We start from the raw sequence: 27685 nt of genomic DNA, 5'->3' as shown, positions 1-27685 counted from the left end.
TCTTCATTCCTCTCAAACTCGAAGAATGCCAAGTCCAGGTCTGGGGAGTGGGGACCCCTGGTCAGGACCGGGCCTGCTCCCTTGGCCTCAGCCCCAGAGTTGCCCACTGTCTGCTGAGGGGCCGGTTAGGAGGTGATCTCCTCAGTGAGCAGTTTCTGCGCTCTGAGATCCTGGTTCTTTCCAGAGAGGCTAGGCGGCAGCAGCCCTGCCCCAGGCTGAGCCCCCAGGATGGCCTGATTGCTGGCAAGGGGCTGTCTGAGGCAGTGGGAGATTGGCTCACCCTCGTCACACTTTTTAAATTTCAAAGTTTCCCATTAGGCAGTTTCTGCCAGGGGTAGGAAAATGTTCCATGCCCACCTTGAACACAGAAGAGTAGGAAGCTGTCCGTCAGTGCCTTTGACAAGTTACCTCTCTCAGAGGTGCAGCTGTCCAAAGCGGGTGCAGGAGCTGGGGCAGGAAGGGTGAGACCCAGGTACTGTGCAATTGCACTCTCCCAGCCCTGGCTTGACCGCGTTTGTCACTGCCTGTTTCTGTCAGCGTCCGTACTGCTTGTCATCCAGAACAACTGCCACAAAGCTTAGAGGAAGGGAGGTTTATTTGCTCACATTTCTGGAGATTCCAGGGGTTTAGTCCATGGTGGTGGATTTCAGGGCATGGCTGCAGGAAGCAGGGAGAGAGGGACTCTGCTCTCACATCATAGGGACCAGAAGCAAGGGAGAGCCAGCAAGGAGATTCAAAGCACAGTCCCCACGGTTACACGGCCAGAAGCCCACCTCCTCCAGCTATACCCCACAGGCCCAGGTCACCTCCCAATAAGTCCATTACAATGGATTTATCCACTGATAAGATTACAGCCCTCATGACTCAGTTGTGTCAACGCTGAACATCAATACATGAGCTCTTTCAGGAGACCCTCATGTCTAACCATAACACTGCCCTCAAGGGTGGCTGAGCCTGGTGAGCCGACAGTGCAGCCCACTCATCTGGGAACCTCACACCAGTGTCCCCTCCTCAAAGAGCCCCCTCGTCCTGAGGAGCAAGGCACAAACCCACTCCGGCCAGCCTGCCCACCATGCTGCTTTAGTCTTGTGACCATGGGCTGTGGCCTCTTGTCGGCGTTTCCACTCATGCCCCAGGGCCCTCCCTGAGTGTCCCCTTGTCAAGCCCCACCTCCGCGGCCTGTCATCTCCTGTCCCTGTTTGTTTGACTAGCAGGAAATGATGACTCATTGTTGGTTTAATTTGAGCTCATTTGCGAGTAAGACCGAAACCCTTCTAATTCATTTTTATGTCTATGTGGTTTTGTCCTTTGATTATTTGTGTAATTTATGTACTGAGGTCTTAGTGCTTTCCGTATTGATTGTGTGAACTCTGTACATTAGACTAACCTCATTCACCGCAATTAGTGTAAGAAATTTCCCCATTTTCTGGGTCTTTATAGTTGTGCATTATTTTAAATGTACCAATAGTAGCCGGGTATGGTGGCACAGACCTGCAATCCCAGTACTTAGGAGATTGAGACAAGAAGATTGTAAGTTCAAGGCCAGCCTCGGCTACATAACAAAACTCTCAGCAACTTAGTAAAACTGTTTCAAAAGAAAAAAATAGGGTTGGGAGTGTAACTCAGAGGTAGAATACTCCTGGGTTCAATCCAATCCCCACTACCAAATAAGTAAATGTACCAGTAGTGGTTTATTTACCATTAGTAAATTTTGGGAAATTTTACCCTGTGGATATTTGATTAATATCCAATCCCATTTCCCTTTTCTATAATTTAATTTTATAATAATCTTTAACTTTTAAGAAAGTGGCAGGTTTATTTTAAATATAAAGCATTAATATTAGATGTTAAATAAATAAGAAATCCATGTGACATGGTAACAAATATAAAAATAAGACTATAACTTTTACCTGCTAATTACATATTTCTAAATTATTTTTAAAATTCTTGTCCATTAAAATGTGGATCTAGTGGGGTATGATGGCACGCTCCTGTTATCCCAGCAACTTGAGAGGCTAAGACGGGATGATTTCAAGTTTGAGAACAGATTGGACAACTTAGCTAGACTCTGTCTCAAAAAGTAATAATAATAATAATAATAGCCGGGCGTGGTGGCACACGCTTGTAATCCCCACGCTTGGGAGGTAGAGACAGGAGGATTGCGCAGGTTTGAAGTCAACCTCGCTGGCTTAAGAGACCCTGTTTCCAAATAAAAATAATATAAAAATAGGTCTGGGAGTGTAGCCTGGAGGTAGCAGGGTTTCCAGGAACCCAAGTACCACCAAAAAATAAAATTAAAAGAGGCTGTAGCTGTAGCTTATAATGGTAGAGGTCCCCTGGGTTCAACCCCCAGTACCGCAAAAAAACAAGACCAAAACCCCCTGCAAATCTGTGAGTAGTGTGTCCATTCTCTGATACCCAGTCATTTGACCTCTGGGCTGGCGTGTCCCAGGCCTGGTCTCAGCTCTGTCTCTCCTACCTGACACCCACAGATCCCCGAGTTGAAGCAGGACATCAACATCCCTGATTACTGCTGCCTGGGTGATGGGGAGGAAGAAGAGATCACCATTAATGCCTGGTTTGGACCCCAAGGAACCGTCTCCCCACTCCATCAGGACCCCCAGCAGAACTTCCTGGCCCAGGTGCAGCTGCCCCCTGAGCAGTGGCTTCTTCCTCCTGCCTGGCCACATGGACCACCTTGAAACACTGGGCTCTTAGAGACAAGCCCCGTGTGGGGGCTCACGCCTAAAATCTCAGCACTGGGGAGGCAGAGACGGGATCACAGATTTGAGAACAGCCTCAGCAGCCTAGTGAGACCCTGTTTCAAAATAAAAAATAAAAAGGGCTGGGAACATAGCTCAGAAGTAGAATGTCCCTGGGTTCAATCCCCAGTACCAAAAAAGAGAAAGAGAAAGGGGGGAAGAGAGAAAGAAGAACCATTAAATAGAATATGGTTGAAAATGAAAACAAAATAGCAGCCGTCCCCAGGTCAGGCCCTGTTCCCACTGGGGGCTGCTTCCAGAGAAGCCTCGTGGACAGGCTCATCCTAGAAATCCCAGGGCAGGGGAGGGGCCACCAGCCTTCTACAGCCCCCGGCTACCATTGGCCTCCCGTCTGCTGCCCCTGCCTCCATCCCTGACCAGCCCAGCTTCCAGACCCAGATGGGATTGGTGGGAAGGAGGCCTCTGTCCCTGATGGGACCTTTCCTGAGACCCAGGCCCAGCAGCATGCTTCTTTCAAGGGGAGGGACACGTGTACTATTGTAAGATGACCACCTGGCTTTTCCCAGCAGAGAGAACATTCTTGTAGCCCAGGGGCCAGTCCAGAGAGGCAGCTCAGGCAAGAGGCTGAGAGCCACTCTGCCTGCATGGTTGCCAGCTGTCACCTGTGAGCTTTGGGAACATGGACTGTCATTTAACCTCTCAGTTTCCTCACTTGACAAACGGGGTGGAGATGAGCCACCCCTGAGGGCCGTGAGGATTACCCCAGGGACACTGGTGCCCGGCACAGTCCTGGGCTTGTGGCCAGCCATGTAGCCAGGCTGTCAGTTCATGACGTTCTGGAGGAAAACAGTGGGAATCAGCACGGGGTGGTACAGAAGGGCAGATGGAGCGCAGGGAGCAGCACTGGAGAGGGTCGAGGCTGACACGAGCTGGCGGCCAGTGAGGGCAATGAGGGAGGCTGATAGTGGCCCTGTCTTCCAGGTGATGGGGAGGAAGTACATCCGGCTGTATTCCCCACAGGACTCTGCAGCGTTGTACCCTCACGAGACGCACCTTCTCCACAACACCAGCCAGGTGGGCTCACAGGCCCGGGGTGACCTGCACATCTTCCTCCCTGCTGCTCCCAGGAACCCGCAAGTAGCATTGTTTGTTTTGTTTTTTTCTTTTTTTTCTTTTTTTTTTTCTTTCTTTCTTTTTTCTTTTCTTCAGGTTGATGTGGAGAACCCTGATCTGGAGAAGTTTCCCCGGTTCGCCGAGGCGCCCTTCCTGTCCTGCGTCCTGTCGCCCGGAGAGCTCCTGTTCATACCAAAGAGACACTGGCATTACGTGCGGGCCCTGGACTTGAGTTTCTCGGTCAGCTTCTGGTGGTCATAGCCAGGATGTACCAAAAGGGCCTGGATTGCAAGCAGCGTTCACCGAGTCAGGCCCAGTGTGGGGCGCAGTCCTGGACTACAGAGATAAGCAGGGCTGAGCCTTCTCTGCCCTGGGGCAGCCTAGCACTGGAGACACACGTGAGTGCACATGCCCCCAGGCGGGAGTGGCAGAAGAAGGCCAAAGGACATTACAAGCAGACAGCCAGCCAGCATGGAGGCTCTGACTCTGAAAGCCAGATGTGTTTGGGAAGCAGCTGGCAGTGTGCATTGTGGGAAGGCGTGGCTAAGCATAGCTGCTGGGTCCAGCCTGGCCCCAGCTCACCTGCTGTGCCTGCCCCTGCCCATGCGGTATCTCCTCTGGAAAACAGGGCAGGATCCCCAGTGCCGGTCCCCACCCGGAGGCACAGCTGCGGTGGCTCCTCTTGGTTCCTGAGACCAGTGGGTGCTTGGTTGTCGCTGGCCCAGGCGGGACATCACAGCCTGCAGACCCTGGAGAGGCAGACCAAGGGAGGGCCTATCGGCAGCTCAGGAGCTCAGTCCCCTGCTGGGCAGAGGGGGATCCCGGTTGTCCTCATCAGCTGCCCACCGGAATCCCAGAGCCTACTCCGTGGATTTCCCCTGGACACATACCCAGAAGCAGGTTCCCAGATAAAGGACCAGGCCCGTCCCAGCAGCTTTCAAGGGAGGGTTTTAGGCCGAGAGAGCCCAGGCCTGGGCCCACATGCACAAGCTGGCTGATGGTGTTGTTTGGCCATTGAGACTTTCCCACCTCTGAGACAGGAGGCCATCCCCGCAGGTGGCGCCAGGAAGCCCCTCCCCATGAGCTGGTGGCCCTGTCTGCCTTAGCATCTGCGTTAGGACGCAAGAGTGACACCAGGTGCCCATGAAAAGCAACTTAAAAGATAATAAACTTAAAAAACTACTTTGGGTAAAATGTCTCATTTCTTTAAAACACTTCAATATGATAATAATCATTTTCAGTTCTTGGTGACTGGGTATCTTATAAAAATAATTTTAACCCACTAGTAATATCCAACATGCACATTTCAAAGAAGATACCTTCTCAACTGGGCAAGCTTTTCCAAGTCTCAGCACTGGGCCAGAGTTTAGCTGAAAACCAAGAACCATGAGCATAAATTTATGCACACCTCAGGGTATATCAAGCCACTGCTAGAAACCCATCGTAAGGAAGACGGCCAAGGCTGTACGTAGAGCAGCATTATTCCTAACAGTATGAAACTGGAGACAGCCTAAGCCTTGAAAGAAATTGCCTGCGACGGCTCACCCTCGGGACTTAGCCAGTCAGGAATGCACCTCTCTCCGTGGCCACCAAATCATGCACCAAGCTAGGCAGGGAACTGGCTGCACCCAGTCGCCCTAGGCTTTGGGCCTCTTGGCACTCGTGTTCCCTGCTCCCAGCTATGTTTTGGAGAACAGCATGTCCCCAGAGTGAGTCTTTCAGGGGCACGAGGGTGATAGACAGAAGGGCTGGAGCTGACTTACTGCCCCAGCAGGACTCACTCTCATGGCCCAGAACCCCAGGCCAAGGCCTTTCTTTTCTAGATGGTTCTGCCTTCCTGTCATTTCTGCAAGCTACCTCCTACCCTGCCACGAAGCTCCTTTCCTGACTGTCTGGGGATGGTCTCTGCCTCGTGCCGAGTGAGGGAACTGAGGTGCCTGTTCCATTCTGGGTGTGGGTGGGGGACAAGGCGGAGCATCGCTGCTGCATGGGTGGAGACCACCTGCAGATTTGGCGTCCACAGTTCATCCTCTTCCATCTTCAGTTTGCCCGGGGAATGCCTTCTCGCTCAGTGGTAAGACCCAGCAGGGACTGCTCTGCCTGAGCCTGGGTTTCCCAGGGCCAACGGGATTATCCCCTCGCCACCTCCATGCTTCACACTGCATTGTGAGCCAAGACATCTGCTGGGCTGTGGGAGCCGCTGAATGAGACCCGCCCCGCCCTGGCACTGGGGTGTGCACGTAAGGTCTGGATGTATGGCCTCTACTTCGCCACCATAAAGACAGCGGCTGGGTTTCTGGGAAAGCACCACGTAGAGCCTGAGCATGGAGCCGGCTCCAGGAGAACAGAGCAGAGGCAGAATGTGGACACCTGGCCATGTCACTTGGAACCACTAGACCAAGCCTCTCCTGAAGGACCCTTGGGGCCAAGTCTTTCCCTGTCTGAACCAGTCTGAGTCGGCTTTCCTTTTGTGACTAAAGGATCCTGACATGCTAGGTAGAAGAGGCAGGCAGGAATCGGAGCAGAGGTGAGGGCCGTGACCAAGGAAATGCAGGGTGAGGGTCTGGACCGCAGTGGTGAAAGCCAAGACCCAGAGCTGGCAGGTGCAGCAGGCAAGGAGCCCCCAGCTGATGAGCTGACGCCTGCAAGGAGCACCTGCTCGTGGTGGAGGGAGAGGTGCAAAGCTGGGCGCGGTGAGCTGCCCCTTGCCTAGGTCACCAGAGGAGTTAGACCCAACCACGTGAGCAGTGGGAGCCATGGAGAGGGCCTGGGCAGCCTGCCTGGTGGGAAGCTGGAGCAGCTGGATAGACAGTGCCTCCAGACTCCAAGAGGGGCCAAAGACCCTGCGGGAAGAGCAGGTTCAGCTGGTCCTGGGCCACACGTACCCTGGGCCACAGCAGGGTCGTGACTATGGGGCGCTAGGATGCCAAGACCAAGGCTCTCGGATCCTAGCTGGCCAAAGCTGGGTAGGGCAGCGGCTGCCTGCGCCAGGGATGACCCCAGCTCAGGACACTGGCAGGCAGGAGCCCCGCTAGTTCCACCCACTCGCACCCAAACCAAGGGGTCTGAGTTACCCTGTGGCAGCCACGAGACCCTCACACAGGAGGGTTGAGCGCGCAGACTGAGGTGGCAGCAGCTCTAGGATGCTTTTATTCCAAACTCGTTAACAACAAACATAAAAACAAGGGCTGAGGTCAGTGTGCAACATGAAACGCCGACGGCCTCACCCACAGGGGCTGCGGGGCTTGGGCCACAAAGGGCAGGGACACCTTCGCGGGCACCGGCTACTGCTGCCTGGACCGCAGGGACTTCCGGTTCGATTTGGAGGCAGCAGCTTCCCTCTCCTTCTCAGGGTCGTAGAGCTCTGTGGCCAGAAAAGACCAGGAAGGCTCAGTGAATGGCTGGGGTGGCCGCACAGTGGTGCTAGCTCACATCTACAGCAGGGTCCCTGCACCAAGGATGCCCGCCTGCTTCTCTAACACTTCTCTGCTAACCCCCCAACCCCGCAAGCGAGGCAGCATCAGCCCCAGCTCAGACAACAGATGAGGGAGCTGCAGACCCCGCTTCCACGTCCCCTCCTGAGATGGCTGCAGAGAGCCAGCTTGTCTAGACACTACATCTTGGAATTCCCGCTGGGTTTTAGGGCCCCGAAGCCTGGGCAGGCAGATCAGCCTGCACCTGCTGCTTCAGCTGGTCACACACCTGGAGTCCTTCCAAGCACCCATCACCCAGGGCGCCCTCGGGGCCAGGGCCGGCAGCAGCACTACGGGCCTGCGGGGTGTCCTGCAGCCCCGCCCCCCCACCGGCACCTTGGGCCCCATACCTGGGATCTCGTGAGGCCAGTAGTCGTTACAGTGGGGACAGCGTGGTTCCGGATTCGACTGGAAATACTTGGCCACGCACGGTAAGTGCATCCTGATGCCACAGGTTTCACAGTTTTGACCCTGAAGCAAGAAAAGATGATGACCGTGGTGCTTACATGGACCTCCATGTTGCATCAACCTTCAAGGAAGCTGTGAGCAACTGACAGCAGGCTATATAGGCTGATCTCCCAGGCCCCAGATTAAAGCTGGGGTCTGACCCACACAAGTCATCCCCAAGCACCACAGCAGATGTGCAGAGGCCCATCCTGGAGAGCTTAAGTACAGGGTGGTAAAACTCGAAAGAAGGAAGCACACACGCCCAGCACTGTTCAGTGTTGTAAAGCCCTGCAAAGCAGGCAGTGCAAACCATGACTTGGAAAAACAGTGGCTGACACAGAAAGACCTTCGTCACAGAACTGCCAAGACAGCACTGGCCACACAGCCTTTGGAGAGCCTTTCTGAAGAAGAAGGAAATAGGAGCCCTGGACTAGCACCAAGGGTCAGGAGGAGGAAAGTAGGAGCAATCACGTGGGCTGCAGGGGAGAGCCACCCGTGCCCCATCCAAGGAGACAGCCTCCGTCAGCTCAGGAGAGAGGACACCAGGGTCGTGCCAGAGGCCTACCCACCCGCCCAGACCCCGCCCAAGGCACCTGGATGAGGAGGCCGTGGCAGATGTTGCAGATCTTCACGGCGTCGGGGTGCATCTCCCGGATGTACTGCTCCATCTCCAGGATGGCCCGGCCATGCAAGGTGAACTCCCCCTCCTTCTGCAGGGACAGAGCGGATGGCGGCCACCTCAGCCAGGGCCTGTGGGCTCCGTGGCTGTCCCTTTGCAGCCCACTGCCAAGCCCAGGGAGACGCCGAGTCTGCATCTCCTGGCCACTGCGGGCTTTCGCCACCCAGCCAGCCAGTCAGTGACGAGCCCTTGGCAGAGCCTCAAGCCGGGCAAACTAAGGCCAAGACCTAAAAGACAATGGACACGGGACCCCCTTGGCCCCCAGTTTTCTCAGCACCTTGCTTATGCATTCACAGGTGCAGTCACTCGCTGCAGCTCTGAGCAGGATGCTTTGACAGCCTTCGGGAGGGGAGGACAGTGAGGGGCAAGGAGAGGCAGTCTCCCAAGGCTGCCCCAAGACAGCACGCCGAGCACCTCCACTCCTGCTCCTCCCACCAGCACCCTTACTCCCTGAGGCCTCCGAGGACCAGCGGGATCATGCCCAGACATGCTCTTCAAGATGAAGCTGGAGGGGTCCAGAAAGGACAGGGTCAGGCCCCAAAGCACAGCATGCATGGCAGTCTCCAAAGGAAGCCTGACTTCCCACCTCTCACAACTGGTGTGATCCACGCACCACAGCTGAGGCCCCTGGGAGAGCCGAGGTACGTGGCCACCCCAATGCCTCGCCGGGATGGAGGCAGCGCTACGGGAGCTAAGGGAGACACGTGGGGTGCATCAGGAGCGCTCTTACAGGTGCGCTTCTGCTCGAAGGTGGCTCACAGGTGAAGCTCACGGTCACCCTCAAGAGCCACCCTGAAGACGGCAGCACTGGCCTCTATTTAGCCGAGGAAGGCAAGAGAGGACCGGAGCCGGGATCCAAAGCTGGGTCCAAGGCATCCAGCAGCAGCCTTGCCTGTCATTAGCCTGCTGGGCAGCACAGGGCTGAGCAAAGGGATGCCGCCACTGGGGGCAAGGGCTTCTTCTAGCGCTTTCTAAGGGCTCAGTGGCCTCGTTCCTCTGCACCCTCATCTGCTTGTCCAGTTCCTATGACAAGTGCTTATGGGCATCTACAGGTGCCAGGCGCACTCTCCCACAGGGCCGGCAATGAAGTCATAGCCCCAGACAGCACACAGAGAGGATGGTCAGCTACCATTCCACACTGCCAGATCCACTCAGAGAGGAGGGAAAACGGCAGAAGCAATGGATAGGCCTTGCAGACACCAAACCAGGGCCTACGGCAGGATGTCACCAGACCACTGAGCTGCAGCCGGCTAACCCAGCTAATGGACCCTGACACCAGGACTCACGATGTGCCACGCAGGAGGTGCCCAGCAGATGGGGACACTCACCAGGAGCTCCAGCCCTGCCCTCACTCTGGGCCCTGCCCAGAAGGCACCCCCTAACAGAAGTCAGGTCAGACTGCATGGGCGCTAGGAGAAGCCAGAGACAGGCCCCAGGAAGAAAGTGAAGGACTGCTGGGGCCGCGGCCCTCCACAGGGCCAGCCACACAGGGAGGGAGCTGGGTGATGTGAGCACACCCCGCCCAGCTGTAGGCACAGCCCGCTTGTGGGGCAGACGCCAAGCTCACCTGGGCTTCTGGGAAACAGTGTTGTCCTTAGTGGAAAAAGCACTTAAACGTCTGTTCTGTCCTTCTCAAGTCCCCTCGCCCGGCCATCTCCCCAGATTTTCAAAGCCATCCTCCCAATGTGGGCCCAGGCTTTTGACTTCTTCCTTAAGGACCACTGTCTAAGAGCCCTGAGCACCAGCCCTGAATAATACAACGTGGACACCATACCATGACGGTCACAGCAGAGACCCTGTGCACCTGCTGCCCAGCACCAGTGTCTTACTACACTGTCTCCTTCCTGCTTCTTCCATGACTCCCCAGTCACGGGCAGGGAAAGTCAGGCCTCCCAGACCAGAACCAGACCCAGGTCCGAGGCTGGAGTCTGCCCTTAACCACGGACCCGCCCTGCCTCACAGCCTGGGGACCAGAGGCTCAGGGGCCTCCTGGGGCCAGCTCCTGGCTCGCCACCCTGGACACATCATGTGAGTCGATGGGGGAACCCAAGTCTTCCTCCTGGGGCCACGGAGGGTATTGCAGCAGAGAAGGGGCACAAAGGGGCCCAGCTCACCAGCCAGGAGTTGGATACAAATATGGGTTGGGAGGAAAAAATGAGTCTAAACAGTGAGGCAGGCCGCGGAAGCCGTCCGGGTACCTCAATCAGCCACTTGTTCTGCACGAACTTCTGGAGCACATACTCGGCCTCCTTCTTCCTCATCTTCTTGCTCTTCAGTTGGTCAACCAAGTTCAAGATGTTTGTGGAAGAGGCAAAGCCAGTTTCTGAGTCAATAATCAGTTCCAACTGGAAGAGAGATCAGGTAACACATTGCTCTATTACATCGGCAAAAACAACTTTTTAACGACCGGCCCAGTTCTGGCAGGCTCGCGGTAATGCTCCTCGTGCTACTGGCAGACTCACACGCGGCCCTTCAGGAAAACAACCGCATCATCGCAAGTTGCAAGCGCCCAGTCTTACTGACGCAAGGCCACCCCGTAAGACACCCAGATCAGCAATCTCGGTATCCAGAATTAAACGCCCGCCCCTCCTCCCTCAAGTGGTGGAGGTGAGAAGGGTGGGGATGAGTGGGGAGGATCTCTTCTCCCCACAGGAGGGTGGGCAGGGAAGGCAGGAGGGCGGAGGGCGGGCTGGGCCAGGCAGAGACCACACAGGAGCCACAAAGGCAGACCGGCGAGGCAGGCACCCCGAAAACTGCCCAAAGCAGGGCGGTGGCCATGGGCAGACGGGATTGACTATACTTACAGCCTTTCTAAACAGCTCCAGTTCATTCTCTGCAAAATCTGTGGCCATTTTGGAAATTGAGGTTGTAGCAAGATTCACCTAAAAAATAAGGACACAAAAATGAAGCTGAGCCCCTCACCTGATGGTTACTTTACTGTTGTCCCCCCCACACACACTCCCTCTGAGCCAGTGTCAAGCAGGGACAGGGCTGGGCTTCCACTGTACAGAAACCACCCCATCTCTGTTCAGGTCCCCACAATCGCCACTAGAGGGCACTGCCTTGCACGTACCAGTGCATAAATGGGTCTCCCATCATCTTCCGTGATTCCTTTCTTTATCTCTATATATAAGGACTCCAAGACGCTGTTAATGTTGTTGATGAAGTCATCCAACTTCTCTACGGTAGCACTGCCTGGAAGTAAACAGGCAAAGGGAGAGAGGGAGCTTCATTTAAAAGTGTCGCTTGTCTCAATCATGACTGCATCTGAACACACAGAGGCTGCCCGGCCAGAAATGGGCATGGGCTCCGCTCTCTCAGGTGAGTGCCAACACTGAGGTTTCTTTCTTCCTGGAGTATTGAAAGATAGGTAGGTGACAGAGGGAGGGTGTAGTGAGGCAGAGGCCCCAGGAGATGGTATCTGAGACCACAGAGACTGCCAGGGTCTCCCTGTGTCTGCTCCCAGCCCGCAGCCTGCGTCCCCCTCAGCTCCCTGCTGCCAACCAGCCTTCCTCCACGTGCACCTTCAAGACCTGCTCGCCGTGCTCAGACCTGCAGCGAGCTCCCACTACATGCGACTCCATGCCCCCGCTCCTCTGCTGTGTCCCACACAAGCCTCTGTCCCTGCACATCCACACACATGCAGGATGTCATCGTTCCTTTTTCCTTTTATTCAATATCCAACCATCTACTGACCACTCAGGGTACGATGGTAAAGAACAACCACAAGGCGAGAACGCGGGCTCGCGTAGAGAGCCTGTTCCCAGCACTGGCCTTTCAGGCAGCAGTGATCAGTCCTCCTTCAGGTCCCCCTTGGCCTTGCACCCTCCTGAGTACAGGTAAGAGGCTGAGATGCAGGGAGGTGAGCCCAGAGTCACTCCACCTGGCCCGAGCCAGTAGAAAGCCTGGCTCTGGCACTGAGCTTGGCCTGTCCACCAGCAAGCTGCCAGCAAGAGGTAGAAGCCAAAGCCCGCTGCCGGGCCATAAGTCTATGAAGCAGACCACAGAGCTGTACTCTAGGTGGCTGGGGGAGGGACACTGATTAGCTGGGGGAGGAAGGAGGACAGCTGAGGCTGCAGTGGGAGGTGGGCACTCACAGAGCCCTCTGGCTGGGGGACACGTGGCCATCCCCTACAGACAGTGGCCCTCGATGCTGGAAACAGGAGGGACGTGGTCAGCTTTGTCTTGGGATTGCACTTGGCATAGTACCTACCCACTAAACCAAGAGGATGTATTACTATTTTCACTTATTAAAATAATTTATTTCAAAAGCTATGGGCTGCCGGGCATGGTGGCGCATGCTTGTAATCCCCGCGCTTGGGAGGCAGAGACAGGAAGATCGCGCAGGTTCGAAGCCAGCCGCGTGCGCTGGCTTAAGAGACCCTGTTTTCAAATAAAAATGTAAAAAATAGGTCTGGAAGTGTAGCCCAGAGGTAGAAGGGCTTCCAGGAACCCCAGTACCACCAAAAAAAAAAAAAAAAAAAAAAAAAGCTATGGGCTTTTTTTTTGTGCTCTTGTGGATTGAACCCAGGGGCATTCTTTCTCCAAGCTACATCCCCAGACCTTTTTTATTCCTTTATTTTAAAACAGGGTCTCACTAAGTTGCAGAGGGCCTCACAAAGTTGCTGAGGCTGGCCGTGAGCCTGTGATCCTTCTGTCCTAGCCTCCCAAGGACTGGGGTTACAAGTGTGTGCTATCACGCCTGGCTCAAAAGATATGTTTTTAAAAATCACCCTGAAAAAAAAATCACTTGGCAGAAAAAATAGACAATATGCTACCAATTATGTGAAATACTGTAACAGAATCAACAAAACAATACTGAGAGGAAGAGGCCGGAAGGCCACCAGCTCTCTGCCCCAGCCCCTGCCGAAGGCCGCCCGAGGAAGGAACGAGATGAGGTCATGGCAGGGCCCGACCTCTGTCTACGTTTGACTTCTCATGGAGAGAAGGAATTCCTAAGCTACCTGTGTACCTAAAGTGAATAAAAACTAAATGTCACATTGGTACCACAGGAAGACGTGGCCATGTAAAGGACAGTGACACCCCAGGCTTAAACGCTCCGACAAGGAGGCCGGCTGCAGGGCTAAGAACCAAAACCACAACGGTGATACCAAGGTGCAATTCACAGCTGGCATCTAACCTTCCTTTCTAAATACAATTGCTTAATGTATTGCTTTTTTTTTAAGCCATTTAAATTTTAAAATTAGTAATAATTAGCATTAATCAACAGGTGGAACATGGATATGGCAAAATTGAAGGGGAAGCTTGACAATGAAATCTGGTACGGCCGCTGGAAACTGGCCGGTGAGCCTAGGCCCCCTTCCTGCCTCCTCCTCCCTCCCCTCGGCACCTCCTGGCTGCAGCCAACTCCAGAGCTCCTCACCCCTGCCCGCAGCTCTCTTCAGGCGTGCGTGCAGCCTGGCTGCTCTGCCCTGCCTGCACCTGGCATTGCACCAGAGCCCTTCTGCCCCACAAAGTTCCCAGCTCTGGAGCACCAAAGTGGAGGTGGCCAGGCTTCTCTGGGCAAGTGACAGGACCCTCGTGGGCAGGACTCACCCCGGCCACCCAGTACGATGCAGTGGCAAGTCTCAAAGTCTCAAAGTGACGATTCACATTTTATACCAAAGTGGTCCCTCCTGGGTGTCATTCAGAAAAACGTACTCCGTGGGAGATGAGAGGCATTCTACTACACTGGACTTTCCAAACACCCCGTGTCAGTGTCAGTGTGGAGAGGAGCCAACAGCCTCCTGCCCTCTCCCCGGCACCTGCAGCACTGAGAGAAAGCAGCCCCTTCCTGCCGCTCTACCAGCTTTCAGCCTGAGCCCTCTCCTTCACACAAGCCCCAGCAGGCCACAAGCATGTCCTCCACCACTGGCGGCCTGTGCTGTTCCTCAGATGCCCTGGTAACACAGTATCTCTTTCTCCATCATTACTAGAGTATAAACTCCTGGATCGTGCACCCCCCCATGCACCCTCAACTGGCTTTGTGTTTCAGTGGCAACAGCAGCAGTACCAGGACACTGGGCCAGCAGCGGAGGCTCAGGCTCGGGCTCTGCAGCTCTCTGACGGCCCCAGGCGGGTCCCCCTCTCATCTCTGAGGCCACAGGCCTGAGGGCCTCCCAGCTCACATGTGTCTAGCACACTCTACCTCCAGCCTTCTCTCTGCAATCACCCCGAGCTCCGGCCCCAGCCTCCCGATCCTGACAGGCCAGCGGCTTCCCAGCTGTCTTCCCTGGCTTGGAAGCACAGCCTTCCTCACTCCAGTGACCATGTGGCCACACCACAGAAGTCACATGGCAATGCCTGGCTACCTGGCAGCCAGTGTCCTTCCTAACAAGACTCTAGCCATTAAGTGTGTGTGTGTGTGTGTGTGTGTGTGTGTGTGTGTGTGTGTTGTGTGTGTGTGATCTCCTCTGTTCCTGGAGCTCATTGTGGGGATGGTACAGTGAGCAAGGCTGCAGGACCCCCAGCACTAAAGGCGCCTGGCTGCAACAGTTCATGGCCCACAAGCATGCAAAGTTCGGAGCTAAAGACTGTCAAGTGACTTTGAAGTAATGCTTGCCAGCTGTGAAATCCCACCTTGAGGGCTTTAGAGAGCTGATTAGTAACACTGCTCCTCTCCTCAGAATCCTGAACCAACTGAGAAACACACATACATATATAGTATACACGATCACAAAGAGGCTTCCAGAAGTAGCAAAATATCTGGTGATTTGCAGGGAGAGATGGATCAGGGGCTGGCTCCCTGGGCCCCGCTGACCAGCAGTCAGCAACATGGAGCACCGAGCTACCAGGAGAGGAACGGGCCCTGGCCTGGCCACTGCTGCTGCCTCTCAGGAGCAGACACCCAGACCAGGACAGCAGGCACCACACTGAAGCAGGCAAGGTGAGCCTTTTTTGCACAGCCCCGCCTGTGTTCTCTACTGGAAGCAGCCACCTCTGCATTTCTCATGGGCACTGGAGACAGCAGCGACTGTCCAGCTCAAACAGGCCTGCAGATTCAAGCCTGCAACTCACCTCGTTTGTATTTCATCAGCACAGAAACAATAACCATACAGACAGTTATTAATATCTTCTTATACACAGAGGCCTGCAGAGAAGACATGCCTGCTCAGAGTTTTCCTAACTTGGAAATTGAGCTGAGGCCTGTGACTCCAGAACCCCAGCCACTGGGCACTAAGCTCTATAGAGCAACCTCAGAGCCCTGGGCACTAAGCTCTGTAGAGCAACCTCAGAGCCCAGCAGTCACCTTGCCTCTGGCACCTGACCATGCAGCTTTAGAGTCACAGAAGGGGTTCCACCAGTGGGGGATGTGGAAAACACCTGAGGAACACCCCAAAAAGACACCAGAGGTGCTCAAGGAGACATGCCAGAAACCAGGTCTGGTACAGCCCGATCGCTGGGCCAGGCCCCGTGTGGTCGGCACACAGCCCAGGGCAGGAGCTGAGGAAAGGGAGGACCCAGCAGAGGACGGCACTCCTCTCCCCTATCAGGAATGCCGGGCCATGGGGGCAGCTCAAGCAGGACTCCGGGCAGTGGATGGGCTGGGGTGGTACCAGACAAAGCAGGACTCTCCTCCTCTGGGAGAGGGGTTTTGATTCACTCAAAGACTTTTTTTTTCTGCCTATGAAAATATTTTCTCCTTTTCTTTTAAAAATGAGATTTTAACCTCACTTTACCAATAAACCGCTGCTGGTTAAATCAGGGTCCCTGCTTCCCAGAGGCTCCTGAACAGCAGGCAGCCAGGAAGTGGGCTGCCCTCATCTCTGACCAGCAAATAGTTTTCTTCTAAATTAGACACCAAAGATAGAAAATGCTATTTTTAGATGGAAAAATAAGGGCAAAAATAAGACCCAAGGGCCCAGCCTCTGTGGGCCGTCTTGGCTCTGGACAGCCTCTCAGGGACGGGGCAGGCAGGTGGCCCTGCTGGGGCGGTGCTGAGGCGGGAGCGAGCTGAGCCCTGCACCATACACAGCCCCAGAGGGCTGCCCCAGGAGAGCAGAGCCCTGGGCTGGGAGGAAGGAAAGCCTGGCAGGCAGGATGAGGGCCCTGACCTCTCACTTCTCCAGTTGCCTGGGGAAAGAGATTATCCTGACCTTCAGACATGCAGGTGCACAGAAGAAGACCATCAAGGGCACTTCTAGAGGGCGGCAGGCACACCTGCTCCGCCCAAAGGAGCAGCAGGGGATGGAAGGACAGTTTTCATTATGTGGTGAGTAGTGCATAATTCAACTCCTGACACAGCTAACAACTCATATCAGTTCCTGTGCTACTGTACTCCTCCTTTGTCCAGCAGGCCCTCAAGAACCACTGCCCAGGCAAGCCAGGAAGAATCACTGCCCCTGCTTTTCAAGAGGAGACAAAGAGAGAGTTGAAGGACTAACTCAAGTCATAGGGCCAGGAAGCAAGAGTCTGGACCAACAGCTGGCCACTTAATGCAAGGACAAACACTTGACTATTCTTTTTTTAATTCTTACTCAGTGTTCTAGTTTGGATTTAAAACGCTCCCCAAAGAAACTCATGTGCTGGGCTATGTAGCCAGGTTGAAAGCTGGGGCAAGCGGCCTTAGGGACTATATCTATTCCTGTCCCCCACACTCCCTGACCCCTCTGCTTCCTGACTGCCATGAGGCGAGAGCCACTTTTCCTCCTCCAAGACACTCTGAAGTGCTACCTCTGCGGTCCCTGCCTTGGACCCGGCTGGTCATGCACTGACCTCTGAAACCGTTACCCCAAATAAACCTTTCTGCCTCTAAGTTGTGCTTATCAAGGTTTTTGGTCACAGAAACAAAAAAGATGACTAAAATACTTAGAGATGCAATTGTCTAGCCTAGTGAGTGGCACATACCTGAGATCCCAGTGCTGAGGAGGCTGAGATGGGGCCGATGAGCACAGTAAGACGGGTGTGGTGGCACACATGTGTAACCTTAGTACTTGAGAAGCTGAGACAGGAGGATTGTAGGTTTGTGGCCAGCCTCAGGAACTTAGGCTCTCTGCAACATAGTGAGACCCTTTTTTAAAAGAGAAAATCGCCGGACATGGTGGTGCATGCCTATAATCCCTGCACTTGGGAGGCGGAGACAGGAGGATCGCGCAAGTTCAAAGCCAGCCTTGCTGGCTTAAGGGACTCTGTTTCCAAATAAAATATAAAATAGGTCTGGGAGTGTCGCCCGGAGGTAGAAGGGTTCCATCCCCAGTACCACCAAAAAGAGAGAGAGAGAGAGAGAGAGAGAGAGAGAGAGAGAGAGGAGAGAGAGAATGAGAATAAAATCAGGCTGGGGTATAACTCAGAGGTAGACTGCCCAGGGTTCTATTCCCAGTACCACAAAATAAATAATAAATAATAATAAAAAAGGGGCTGGGGTAAAGCTCAGCGCAGCAGAACACCCACCCCAACAGGTCCAATCTCCAGTACCACAAAGAAAAAAAGATACGCAATGATGTCTGAGAATTACTCCAAAATGGCCTGGGGTAAGCAGACAGAAGTCCAGAGGAAGCAGGCTGACTGTGACCTCACCATCCCTGGACGGGGTGACGGACGCACACAGCTTCACTGTTCGGTTCCCTCTTCTCTCCGCTCCTATGCTTGGCTTTCTTCCATAGTACAAAGTTTTTGGTACTCAGGAGCCACATAGCCTGACTCCTCAGCCCTCAGGAGTATGAGTTGGAAGAAAAAAAACGAGTACCTGGGCCAGGAGGATTGCTCAGGGCCCTACAGATACGGAGGAACAGACTTAGTACTAACAGATTGTTTGTTTTTAGATGTTGTGTTCTGAGAACTGCTCCAAGCACACAAAAACTGTTGTTTGAAAAATCAAAAGATCATTTCAACTGGAAAGTCTACTTGGCAACACTCAAGTGACGGGGCGGCATGAAACACCGCACGGCACTTGGCACCAGCCCTGATCTTGGCTGCACGCAGCAAGTGCCGGGGCCCAGGCGAGCACCGCTGCGTGGTGATGGGCCTTGCTGTTGCCTCTGCACAGCAAGCCCACCTAGGGAGCACTGCCCTGGCCAGCGGGCTGCTGTCCAGCACTGCCAGCCTGTCCTCCTGCTGGCACTTGCTCATCGGGATGAAGTTCTGAACTACAGCAGGAGTCAGGTAAAGAAACCGTGAGCCCGTCAGCAGGACTTCACTGACACTGCTCAAGTGCGGTTCACTTGAATCCTCTTGGAAAATGGGTGGCCCCATGATCTAGTGATTGCTAATGAGTAGCAAGTCTGACCCTCATGCTCTGCCCCCCACCCTGGAGCCTAGATGCTGATGAGGGACTCACAGAAGGGAGAAGAGGCTCTTTGGCCATCCAGGCAACTGAAACCACAGCAACTCAGCACTATCCCTGCTGTGTAATCTTCCTCCACCTCAGATTGTCTCGTGCCAAACTTGCTGAGACAGGAATCTGCTGCCTACAGCACAGGCAGGAAGCGTAGCTATGTCCAGAACCTGAGTCCCAGCAAAGTCAGGGCCATGCTATCTGTCAAGTGCTCATATTGTTTTATGAAAAAACTCCTGATAATGGGTTAGGGTTCTTTTTTTTTTTTTTTAATGTGGTAATTAGCTTTGGGGAGGTACTAAAGCCTGAACCCAGAGGCATTCTATCTCCAAGTATACCCCCAGCCCTATTTTATTTTGAAAGAAGATCTTGCAAGGGACCTCGCTCAGTTGCTGAGACTGGTCTCAAGCCCGCAATCCTCCTGTCTCAGCCTCCCAAACACTGAGATTACAGGTATATATTACCACCGTGCCTGGATAGTAATTAACTTTTTTTCTTTTTTTTTTTTTGGTGGCACTAGGGTTCCTGGAAACCCTTCTACCTCCAGGCTACACCCCCAAACCTATTTTATATATATTTTAAATTTGGAAACAGGGTCTCTTAAGCCAGCAAGGCTGGCTTCAAACCAGCGCAATCCTCCCGTCTCCACCTCCCAAGCATGGGGATTACAAGCATGTGCTACCATGTCCAGCTAGTAATTAACTTTTTTTTTTTTTTATGGTGGGACTAGGGGTGGAACCCAGAGGCTTTCTACCTCCGGGGTATACTCCCAGACCTATTTTTATATTTTATTTGGAAACAGGGTCTCACTAAGTAGCCGAGGCTAGCTTCGAACCTGTGCGATCCTCCTATCTCAGCCTCCCAAGCACAGGGATTACAAGCATGTGCCACCACGCCCAGCTCTAGTAATTAACTTTTAAAAATAAGAAACACTGTAGGGCAAACAAACCATGCCTGTAAGCTAAATACCACTGACACTCCTCCAGTTTTCAAATTCTTATATGGGCTGGAACCCTGCTATAAGGAGAGATGGTGATTAAGGAGGCCCCTGAGTGCCCTGATCCACCAGATAGGCACTGTTTCTCACCCAGGCTGGACTATAAACAACTCAAAGGAACGGACTGTGCCACAATCTTTTGAGAGAAGACATACATAGTGTATGGCCAAATCAGATATGAAAAGAACTCAGACCAAGTCTATAGCAACCAGGCCTGGAAACCAACCCATTAGCAGCAGCACCTGCCCAGGAAGCCAACTTCCTACTTAGAATTTAGATTTACAGAAAGTCAGAACACCATCTCCAGCAACCAGTCCAGGAAGCCAAACAATAGCCCCTGTAATAACTGGCCCAAAATACCAGGATCTGGTTAATATTAACAGCGTCCCTGTTTCCAACTTAGGACCAGAGGAAAGCACATACACACCATCACCATCCCATGGGTGGCTGCTTCTTGTCCACCTGCCTCCGGCCTCCCAGGCCAAGAGCCTGCATAGGGCACAGGGAGCCTTTCCTCTCCTCTGCCTGCCTTGGGGTCACCACCGAAACACAGGGATGCGGGGTCCCTGCCAGCGCAGCTCAGAGTGAGTGGCCTGTGTGTGCTCTAACTGGGGCTGTGGGCATAGCTGTGTGGTCCTGGGGGAGACGACTCCAGTCTGCCCCTGTCCCGCTGGCCCCTGATTTGATCTCAGGCCTCTTCCAAGCCCCACCTCGCACCCAGGATGTGGAGCAGCCTGCTGTGGTCCCTGCATGGGCCTCCATACGCAGCCCAGGCAGAGCCAGATACCAAGATCCTGCCCTCATGCCAAAGTGGCTCCCCACCTGTGCCCAACGCGATGCTGTCCCCTCCGCGTGCCCTTCTCCTCTGTACTCCAGGTGCCACCTGCGCGAAGCTCCTCCCCTCGGCTCTCTGGCTGTGCTTCCTCCAGGGGAGCGGGTCTCCCCGGGATCTGCAGAGCCCTGGCCAGGCAGGCAGCACCAGCGACACCTCCACAGGCCTGACCGGAGCCCTTCACAGCACCCAGAGCCCCTCACTGCCACACCACTTGTACACAAGTCGCTCCCTCCAGTGAGAGCCCCAGGCCGCAACTGTCTGTCTCGCTCCCATCGTGTCCTCGTACATACAGCTGGCATGCTAGGCCCACTCACTGGCTCTTGAATGTCTCCCAAGGCTTGTGGCGAAGGACTGGTCCAGGCCATGGGAGATGGTGAAACCTGCGGGAGGGGGGACAACCCGAAGGAAGAACCTCACTGGGAGTGTGCCCTCGAAGGGCATATTGGGACCTCTGCCCCTTTCTTTTTGTTTTTTTTTTTTCTTTTTTTCAGTACTGGGGATGGAACCCAGGGGCATTCTACTTCCAACCTACATCCCCAGCCCTATTTTTTAGCCTTTTTTATTTTTGAAACAGGGTCTCACTGAGTTGCAAAGGGCCTAAGTAGCTGAGGCTGTCCACAAACCATAATCCTCCTGTCTCCACCTCCCAAATGCTAGGATTACAAGCATGCGCCACCACGCCCTGCGAGCCCCATTCTCAGGTTACAGAGCTTCCTGAACCCAAAGATTCATCTAAGCACATAACAACAACTTGCTGTAAATTCTGTCTGTTGAAAACTTCATCAAGCCACACATTAGATATTACTTTACGTGCTCATTTTTGGCCCCTTTTCAGTTATGATCAAACTTTTTAAATTTTTATTTATTTATTTATTTTTGCAGTACCAGGGATGGAACCCAGGGGCTTGTATCTCCGAACTACACCCCCAGCCCTATTTTTTAGTCTTTTTATATTTGAAACAGGGTCTCACTGAGTTGCAAAGTGCCTCACTAAGTAGCTGAGGCTGTCCGTGAACCACGATCCTCCAGTCTCAGCCTCCCAAATGCTGAGATTACAAGCGTGCGCCACCACGCCCGGCTTATAGTCATAGACTTAACCCTCCTTGATTAACGAAAGCCAGCTGGCTCTGACAGTGGTGAGCTTATTATTAACTTTTCATCACAGCCAAAGGGGAGAAATGTACAGTGAAGTCACTGACACTATAGGTAAATTCCATCTGGAGGCAGCTTCTAATGATTACCGAGTCTTCCTCAGGAAGAGAAGATGCTCACAGACGTGACTGCGGACACAGGATGGAGCACTAACCTACAGTGTTGATGTCACGGTGACTCACCATGACCGTGTGCGGCCTAACAATGCTCACGAGGCCTGGAGTGTCACCAGCACAATGAAGCGCGCACAGTCACGTAAATTAGCACGCTAAAAACAAACCCAAGTTGAAGGCAGATAAAGGATAGGATCAAAAATGGAAAGATTTACCGAACTTCAAGGTTCCAGTGATTCTGCATTCATTAACCTATTTTTGGTACAAGCATTTCACTTAAGTAGGTTTTTGTCCAAACATCATATTACTTATTATGCTCTCTAAAAAAAATCTCAAATTTTAATTTTTTTAATCTAAACTTTTAGATATTTTACCTCCTTTGCCCTTAGAACAGAAGAGATTCAAAATCCCACTACAGAATGTCAATGCCGGGCAGCAGACAGCAGTACCTCACAGCAATCCAGTAAGCATTAAAGAAAGAACAAATTTAGGGAAGAAATACCAATGGATGTTAAAGCTTGTGCACCACAGTGGGATGGGAATGGGGTATTTACCTTGTTTCCAAATAGCATCCCACAGAATCCTTCTTAATCACGCAGGGGGGAAAAACACATCATGGTGGGGAAGCCTAGCAGACACCACCTACTCCACACAGTGCTCCCCTGAGAGGGTGCAGAGCACACACCACCACTTCTAGGTGGCTCCTGCAACCCACAAGGCCTGGCCTGGACCTAACCAGGAGGCGGCAGACGAGCCTTGGCTGGGGATGGTCTACAAGATCTCATGTGGCACCGAGCGCGTAAAATGTGGCCAGTCTAAACTAAGACATGCTCTAAGTGTAGAATACACACTGGATTCCAAAGATATACTTTTAGAAATGTAAAATATTTCATTCATAACTTTTTATACTGATAAACTGATGAAGAAGTATTCATTTGGAAGTTAATTTCACAACTATTGTCCTTACCATCCCTCTCCTCAGCAGACTTCAGGTGAGTCTGGGGCGGGGTTCCGGCCCAGAGCCCCTCCCTGATGCTGCGCCTGTTCCAAGTCCCGTACACACAGCACAGGGCTTTACCAGACCAAGAAAACACACTTTTGTAAACCTGATGCTCTCCCGACATGAACACCTGAATGGCTGCAAGCTCTGGCTCAAAACCCAAGGTCCTCTAAGAACAGGTGCCAGTGCCTTCCTGAAAGGCCAAGCCCAGCCCAAGACCAGAGCTTCAGAACAAAATCTGAGCTCCTCACCTGCCAGGAGAATTTTGATTGTGTTTCCCCACAAGGAAAATGAGAAAAGGGCCCAAACGAAATCCCAAATTAAGTATTTTGATAACTGAACCAACCCTGGGAAATGGCAATTAGAATAGCTTGCGCTTTCAATTACTCCTTTGTTTCACAGTTCACTTAGAGGTGAAATGCTTTCCCACTTGATACAGGGGACTTTCCTAGGCAGCTCTTCAAATTCTGGGAAAGTAATAATATTAGGTCCTGTAAGTATGAAACTTCATATTAAATAATATCTTACTATCATTTGTTTTAAAATCTCTCTCAGCTGGGCGTGGTGGCGCACATTTGTAATCCCAGTACTTGGGAGGCTGATTCAGGAGGGTGGCAGGTTCATAGCCAGCCTCAGCAACCTAGAAAGACCCTGTTTCAAAGTAAAAGAACAGGACTGAGGGAATAGCTCAGAGGTAGAATGCCCCTGGCTTCCATCCTAAGTACCAAAAAGAAAAACAAAACAAAACAACTCTCTAGTAACTACAATGCTTGGGAACAAGCTTTTTTTTTTTTTTAAATGACAGATGAGAGAAAATACTCCATTGTTATATCCTGTTCACCCTCTCCACAACTGTATCTAGGTGCAAATGGTAAAGAGTGTGAAAAACACAGGAGTCCCCAACCTTATTCATGGTTTTTCTTTCCAAAGTTTTACTCACCATGGTCAGGGTCAGTATAGTACAATAACATTTTCTGAGAAAGGAAGACAGAGATAAAGAGGCACCACAATGACAAAACTTCATTATAGTATATTATTATAATTGTGCTACTTTCATCAGTTGTTATTATCTTACTGTGTCTAATTTATAAATTAAACTTAATCACAGGTATATGTGCATGTATGTATGAACACACACACACACACACACACACACACACACACACACACACACACGCTCAGTACTATCCAGGTTCAGGTATCCACTGGGGATGGGAGGTTATGGAATATACCCCCAGCAGTTAAGAGGGACCACTGTCAATCAATTCCTAGACACATTCTACCGGACTTTCCTAAATTAGATCATAACAATTTTAAAGGTCAAATAAAGGCAAAAAACACTTTCATTCTGAGTACTGTTATCATGTGGCTCCTTGCACCAAATTGTGAAACTTCCCCATCAACATTAAAGCTCACATTCAGAACTTATATGAGAAACTCAAACGGAGAGGAATGAACTATCAACACAGATTAAGTCTGTCTTAAGCCCATCACTGAAGGGCACTGAGGGGCAGCTTAAAAGTTCTGTTGTAGCCAGGCATGGTGGCACACACTTGTAATCCCAGTACTTGGGAGGCTGAGACAGGAGGAGCGCAGGCAGTCTCAGCTACCTAGTGAGGCCCTCCGTAACTTAGTGAGACGCTGTTTCAAAAGAAAAAATAAATAATAGGGTGGGTGGTATAGCTCAGGGGTAGAATGGGTTCAGTCTCCAATACTTAAAAAAAAAAAAAAGCGGGGTGTATCTAGGAGGTAGAATGCCTCTATCCCCAGTACCAAAAACAAAGAAACAAACAAAAAACCCTGTTATAAAAGCCAAGCACACGCTTGTGGTAGCAATACTTGGGAGGCTGGAACAGAAAGATAACAGGTTCAAGGCCAGCGTCAGCAACTGAGCAGGGCTCTCAGCAATTTAGCAAAACTCTGTTTCCAAATAAGAAATGAAATTGGGCTAGGAGTGTAGTTTAGAGGTCGGAAGCTTCTGGGTTCAAGTCCCAGTACCACAGGGGGGAAAAAAAAAACCTTTAAAGAGAAGAAGATGCTAGGTTGACAAGTGCCAGGTTCACCTTCAATAAAGTCACCGAAGACCCCTACCACCACAGTTCAGGCACCTACAGCACAGACTTTCACACGCCGGAGGGATGGTTCTCGAACAGCACTAATTCCACTGCTTTCCTCCTTTAAAGCCTTCGAGGGATTAAGTAAAAGCCCAAGGCTATGGCACACAGGGTTCCTCACGATCTATGAACCCCCTCCAGAACTCAATCCCTCCCCACACATCCTAACTCCTGCCTAGGCTTTCCCAAGGCGTGTTTTTCGTAGGTCTGGGACATCTGGGCCCATAAAGTAAGCCCAGCCAAGCAGAGTTCCTTACTGTGAGCCCCCTCCTGGTCTCTAACTTGTTCCTGTGCACCCCTGAGCTGTGGGATGTGCATGGAGTGCCTCGGTGGACGGGGGCCCTGAAGAACACGCTGGACGCCACCTTCTCTCATTCTTCCTTTGCACATCTTGCAAACAGAGCTGTCTCCATGCTGTCTCCTCCTCTTACCCCTACTCAGCAACTGGCTCTCTGGATTTGACTTCTAACCCTACCGTGCCACAAGCGATTATACTTCTCTAAGTGTGGCACTTTTTCTCATGCCCACTCACCTGTGTACTTTGCACCCCTCAGCCCCCATTCCCTCTTCTCCCTCCTCCTGCCTTGGCTCATCTCTAAGTTATTTTTTTTTTCCTATTTTTCCCTTAAACATAAAATTATGGCTTAAAAGTAAAATGTCCCCAGATGTCTTGTTCTGGAGGAAGCCAAGCTTGGAGGTGGGTCCCTGGGGGTGTGGCCAAGCACAGCGCATGTGCGTGTGCGTGTGTGTGTTACACACGCAGGCCAACCCATCCAGCGGGAGCACCCGGCTCTCACCCTCCCTTTCAGACCTTTTGCTCTTCTCTCTGCCCGCCGCCATGAGCTGATAACATGCTCTCTCCTCCTGCTCTCTGCTCCTGGCCCTCATTCCGTGAGGACCTACAGCCCCAGCTCCTCCTTGGAAGCCTGTCTAACATGAACTGCGACCATCAGAACTATGAGCAAATAACTCTTCCTTCCTCTAGAGTTGTGCATGTGAGGTGTTCAGATCACAGCAGTGAGAATGCTGCCTGAAACAGCAAAAATACAGAAAGACGAAAACAACACTTGTATTTCCACGAATCGTGAATCAGAAGTGATAGCATGAGACAGTGCGATGATACCATGTTTGTTTGCTTCAAATATTCTGTGGGCGTGTGTGTGTGTGTGTGAGACTAGGGATTGAACCCAGGACCTTCTACCTTCTGAGCTACACCCCAGTCTTTTTTTTTTTTTTAATTTTGAAACAGGGTCTCACTAGGCCAACGACTCTTGATACTTGATGAGACTGTCCTCGAGCCTGTGATCCTCCGTCTCAGCCTCCCAAGTACTGGGATTACAGGCATGCACCACCATGCCCAGCTTCAAGTATTCTTTCTAATAAAAAAGCACTACAGGATAAAGACTAGGTGTCCTTTGATATTTACTGACCACCCACTCCCAATCCTCCCCTGACCAAAACCAGGAGTCTCACAAGTATGTTCCATGTCCCTCCAGGCCCCTTTTATACTCTTCCTGGCAGGTTTATTCCTAAGCAACGAAAATCAGGTTGTATTAAAAAAAAATTAACAGAATGACATCATACAGTACATATAATTTAACTTCTTTCCATTCAACAAGATCAACCCATATTAAAACTCAACAAGACCTACCAATATTGCACGTGTTGGCACCTTAGTGTGAACAATGACTTTACAGCTTCAGCGTTCAGAAGTTTTTATCCATAAAAAAAGTAAATCTGACTACATGTCAGATTTACTTGGGGGTGGGGGATGAGGTTGGAAGATGAGACCAGAAAGAGAGCTGGTTTAAGCTGTAAAGACACCTGAATGCTGGGTCAGCACAACTGGTTAACTTGTCTCATGGTATTATACCAATGTCACTAGTGCCCAGGCAACAGCATCTGAACACGCTGGAAACAGGGAAACGACACTTACTGTCGTGGACCTTGTAGCAGTGCACCTGCAGGCGCTTGACTTCCCATTCTTCCAGCACGCCATGAGTCATGAGCAACTGGAGGAACCGCCGATGGACGTCGGTCATGGCGCCCCCTCTCTTCGTACTGCCCTGCATGTTGGCAGCCGCTGAAAGAGAAGGAGACGTGACCCAGTCGTCCCTAAGCACCAAAAACACCGTCCAAGGTTTTGTATTAATTTACATTAACAAATATAAGTTTATTGTGGTTTATAAAATGAACAAAATCAAAAGTGAAAAAAAAAAGCCACTAAAGTGAAGCAAGCATGGTCAGGCGCTAGGCATAATGTGCCACGGTGAGGAGCATGGATTCTGAAGCCAGCCGGGCTCCACCACTCACTAAGAGTGGAACTGAGCAACCTGGGTCTCCACGGGCTTCAGTCCCTGATCTGTGAAGTGGGAATACCATAGAAACATCTGCCTCAGAATAATATCAGGGTAACATGCTAAGCACTAAATAAGTGCCAGCTATTTTTACTATTAAATAATTCTGAGCTGAACCTGGGCTTAGCTACTTACCAGATCCACGGCCGTGGGGAAATTTAGCTGAGACCCCGTTTTCTCTCTATAAAATTATAACAATATTCATTGCTTAGAAAAATCCTTAATCAATGTTAATTTCCTTCTCCTCTCCCCAAACCTCATAAGTTAGTTGTCAGGGTAGGACAGGGAGTTATTTTTAATAGTTCCCCTGCTCTCTAATAAAATGGCATCTTCCCACAAACCACAAAGAACATATGCTACAATAAGTGATCAAAACACCTGTTCCTGCCACAAAGAGGCAGTGCAGTAC

At 51.9% G+C, this 27685-nt stretch overlaps 2 protein-coding genes across 2 annotated transcripts in view; one reads left to right on the top strand and one right to left on the bottom strand.

The window, feature by feature from the left end:
• Positions 1-4097, top strand: part of KDM8 (lysine demethylase 8) — a gene marked incomplete at both ends in the record, with an annotated part of 44742 nt that extends 40645 nt beyond the window's left edge. The window contains 3 exons of the mRNA XM_080703919.1: positions 2493-2642; positions 3705-3797; positions 3933-4097. Coding sequence (XP_080560045.1) covers positions 2493-2642; positions 3705-3797; positions 3933-4097 — 408 coding nt within the window. The remainder of the gene's footprint in view (positions 1-2492; positions 2643-3704; positions 3798-3932) is intronic.
• A 3023-nt stretch (positions 4098-7120) lies between these two features.
• On the bottom strand, positions 7121-26991 carry NSMCE1 (NSE1 homolog, SMC5-SMC6 complex component; the record flags this gene model as incomplete). Its single annotated transcript, XM_080703918.1, has 7 exons — positions 7121-7200; positions 7660-7780; positions 8350-8466; positions 10634-10780; positions 11240-11317; positions 11509-11630; positions 26856-26991. 7 exons carry the CDS (start codon positions 26989-26991, stop codon positions 7121-7123), a joined length of 801 nt encoding a protein of 266 aa, XP_080560044.1.
• Between the last annotated feature and the right edge of the window lie 694 nt (positions 26992-27685).

The sequence above is a fragment of the Muscardinus avellanarius genome (assembly GCF_963383645.1).
Source record: "Muscardinus avellanarius genome assembly, chromosome: 10".
NCBI classification, from domain to species: domain Eukaryota; kingdom Metazoa; phylum Chordata; class Mammalia; order Rodentia; family Gliridae; genus Muscardinus; species Muscardinus avellanarius.
Note: the sequence above shows the minus strand (reverse complement) of the source record. Positions and strands in the feature narration are given on the sequence as shown.